This window comes from Malurus melanocephalus, unplaced genomic scaffold (genome assembly GCF_030028575.1).
Source record: "Malurus melanocephalus ecotype Western Australia unplaced genomic scaffold, MMel_1.1 scaffold_14, whole genome shotgun sequence".
NCBI lineage: Eukaryota > Metazoa > Chordata > Aves > Passeriformes > Maluridae > Malurus > Malurus melanocephalus.
The window spans coordinates 2144352-2148512 of NW_026623246.1; the positions used below are offsets into that span (position 1 = coordinate 2144352).

Here is a 4161-nt window from a genome sequence, read left to right on the forward strand (position 1 = left end):
TACCTGCTCATTTTAGAAAATTTCAGTTTAGGAATAACTGACACTTTACATTTTGTGTCCCATAGCAATTTTATTCATTTGAGTGTAACAACAAATGGTAAAAAAATGTTCTGGGTTCCAAATTCAGGAATTCGTCAGGGAAAGTTTTTTTGGGGGGGACAAAGATCAGTTGTCAAAATGCACCTTGCAGAGATTAGAGATAAAACCCAAAAGAAGGCTAGGACAGAAAAACCAAAACAAACAGAAAAGCATTAGTCAAGTCCTAACTGAAACAGTTTCTACCACAGAAATGCTTTTCTTCATCACTTAGRGGTTTGTGCTGATAGAATTTCCTGTAGCGTTCCCACAGTAGTTAGGTTGTGCAATATTATGCTAATACTGGTTTATACCAACAAATGTAGTGGATTTTATTACTTGCTGCATTTAACAAGAAAAATGTGGACCGGTTTTCCTGTTATAGATGTTCTACTTGGCTGGCTCTCTTYTTGCTGTTAATTTTAGTGAAGGGTATATTGTCTCACCTATGTAATCATTTATTTCCCTGACTACAACAGTAAGGGTGTAAAACAAACATATTAACACCAGTGGGATGCATACATTACTTTTCCACAGACCAACATACTTTCCCACCTTCATCATCTGATTGCAATGAATAAAAAGTCATTTCTCAGTTTGCTGTAGCACACCAAAATGTATCTCTTGTAGTCCTGGTAAGTTTTAAATACCTATGAAATATTAAAAAAAATTATACATTCAAACAGGCTGTGGTATCATTATCCCTTTAATTTGCACCTGGAAAATTAAATATAGATGAAAATCAGRTCTTTTCACTTTCATATCTTCACTGTTTTTAGTGCCTCCATGTGATCTTAATATTCTTTTCCTCAGCACCAATAACTTGGTGTCATTGCCCTTAACTGCAAAATTTTCTGCAGTGAGATCCATTGCTATGACTGATCTCCTGTAATGTGTTTAAATAATGTGCTTAAAAATTAATTCCATCATTTTAAAACTAGTTTYTGAATGAGAGTTGATCATGTTTTGTGATGTCTTTTAATGGATTTTCTTTGGGATTTTGCAGCATACACTCTCAACGTTTTAGTATTCACTTCTTTTCTTCACAAATATTACATGGGAAAATTTGGTTTCTGTACCATCTGTGCTTCTGTATTTGTTTACTTATTTAGCATCTCAGTAGTAAAGATGCGTTCTTTGAAGATGAAAGCTTGTAGAGGTCACACAGATGCAAGTTCGTATCCTACAGCACAAATCAAGTTTTCTGTTAGCTTTTTAACAGTGAGAAAAAAATATACAGCTGATGATACCCACAATGTTACTCTTCATTTCAGCCATTAAAGATTGTTTTGATGGTTCTTTGTTATGTTCACCAATCAGTCAATGTATGGCACTCTCCCAGCGTTGTGATGGAATTGCAGACTGTGTTGATTCCAGCCTCAATGAGTCTGGCTGTTCAGGTACTTGATAAATAAAAATTATTTTAAAGGAAAAAAGAACAAATTCAGAAATTAGTTCAATGTAGACAGATATAGAACATAAACTTGCATGGCAGTAAATTACAAATCTTCCAGTATTTTRTCAGAAAGCAGATCTTTTAAGCATGTATTTTTTTTCAGAAATTAATCCTGAAACTGGAGGTATCCACACTGAATATCACTGTTGTGTTCCTCAATAAACAATTTCATGTTGATATATCCAAAACTCTTTAGGTGCAATTTTTATATTACCAGTTATTTTCTTACTAAAGGAGATTGAGGTAATTCTATTTTGATTTTGAGTTTTTTCTTACTAAAGCAGTGCAAAACTAAGCTTCAGTAAAACTAAATGTGATGATTTGGAAATCCATATTAAGGGACATCAAGAGTTTTTAATAGAATATCTAACTACAAGAGTCTTTAACAGAATATCTAACTACTTAAACATCTTTTGACTTTCAAAGCCTGGTTTCTCTAATTCCTGTGAGAATATGATTCTAAGTGTTAAAATTCTGAATATGTTTAATAAAAGGGTTGGTCACATAGGAGTGTCTGTTCATCAGCCCTATATAAAAGCTATTATTAATAACATAGACTCAGGTACTAATTAAATATTAGTTCAATTCTTCTGGGTCTTAYTTTACATATTCCTATTGTTTGAAAATCAAGTAAGGGGCAAAACCTCCATTTCTGCAGTCAGATGAAATTCTCTCTTGAGAAAAGGTTGAAGCCTGTTCAAGTGAAGCATCTGGATTCCTAAAAGCTCAAGAGCACTCCATTTCTTGTTATACAGTTATGACTTCATACTTGTATCACCAAGTCCAGATCTAAAAAAAGAAGATTTGTAAGCAYTAAGCTCCAAAAGGAAAGGTGGGAATATTTTGCCATTTTGAAAACCAGAMAATGACAAGTGTGATAACACAGAGGGGGAAATTACATTTTTTACCTTTATGTTTGCAGTTTGTCCTGAAGAGTACAGCAAAAATGGAGGGAAATGCATMATCAAAGACAACATTCCATCATGCCAGTAAGTTTCATTGGCAATTGACTTGTGCTTGAGGTTGGATAAAGCTGCTGTTGAAAGAGGTGGTTTGCTCCCCAGGAACTGAAATGACATTCAATAGAAGCGTATTTTTAAAAGTCTGTGTATGTCTACACTATATTTATACTTAGTGAACTAAACAGTATTTTTGGAAGAATGTTATTTATCAGATAGAATTTTCTGTAACTTTCATCTGTCATTACAAGAGGCAAACTCTTGGCCTGACATCCGAAGTTTTCTGTGTGCTATGTTTCATATCAACATTTAAAAACACGTTTCCGTGTCTTATTTGCAGCACGTGTTGTATACCTCAGATGAGATTTTACAGCAGGCCACATAYCCATCTTTATCTTCTTGGCAGGTATTTGGAAAAAGAAAGCAATGTTTTTCCATTTGTTCAGAAAAAAATAATTAAAAATATGCTCGTATTTTTTCTGGAAATGTTCTCTTTTTGCATACAAAAATAATATACGCAATTCTGATGTAGAATATGTGAGCCATTAGAAAGCTTCTCAGGCTATCTGAAGTGACTCATTTACACAAGGTATCACTGTTTCCTAGTGGGAAATTAGAGGAGACTTTTTAACTGCAAAGGAAGTGATGGTATGTGTTATCATGCTTTTGTCCTTCACATGCTTCAGTGGAGCTTGCCAAAGAGTTTGCCAAATTACTAAAGAAGTGGCTGTTTTATCAGAGCACCTATCTTAGTCAAGACTAGATGTTGAGCATTGTCTCCTAGTCGCTAGGAAACAAGTTTAATAAGCCTGTTCTTTCTTTCAAGAGARGTTTATTCTTTATTGGCTGTAGAAATGTAAAATAAAGCATATTCAGAAAATGTAGGGACATTCATATATGATACTTCAATTTGGCTCTCAGAAAACTCTGTTAGTTACCTGCAGATTTCCCAAACAATATTCATTATCACAGAATAGAGAATGGTTTCTGCAAGAACCTTGGAATTTTACTAAGGTGGTTGTTACAAAATTTCTTTGAACACATAAACAAAGAAAGAAAGGGAGARAAAACAGTAGGGAAAGATTATAGATGAAACAGAATGAAAAGTCAGCAGAAAATAAAGGGATTTRCAATAGGGAGTTTGCAATTTGTAGATTAAATCATTGATCAAAAAGAAAATTGCTTGTAGAGACAAAATACTGGGGGAGTAATCGAGATTTTACGTATACAAGAGAATAGCAAGAATTGAACTTCCATTCAGACTTGCAAGAGAAAGTAACCCAAACTAGCAAATCTTTTTTATCCACAGAAATAAAAGACAGTTGGAATAAAAACAGTAAATTAAACTAGTAAATWAGGTACTTTCAGCATTCAGTAAAAAACATTTTTAATTCCAATGTAGTGCAAAGGCAATCAGAGCAAAGGAACAGAAAYAAAAATGACTTAACTGATGGGCAGACATAACTCCAAGAGCTGTACATGCTTGTGTTGGGGAAATAGGTCATCTATTCTAAGAATGCCAGAACACCTGCACATGCTGCAATAGGCTTCCTGAAAACTGCCCCTAGGGGAAGTGTCTGGAGAATAGCAAATGGAGAAGGAAAGGGATAGCCAGAACAACAGTCTGATGCCACATCAACCACATGAAAAGAAAAAAAAAAATAAAAAAAA

General features: G+C 34.0%; 1 protein-coding gene across 1 annotated transcript in view; it reads left to right on the forward strand.

Moving 5' to 3' along the window:
• MALRD1 (MAM and LDL receptor class A domain containing 1) overlaps positions 1 to 4161 on the forward strand; it is a 211258-nt gene that overhangs the window by 164775 nt on the left and 42322 nt on the right. The window contains 2 exon segments of the mRNA XM_057384351.1: positions 1350 to 1475; positions 2454 to 2520. Coding sequence (XP_057240334.1) covers positions 1350 to 1475; positions 2454 to 2520 — 193 coding nt within the window.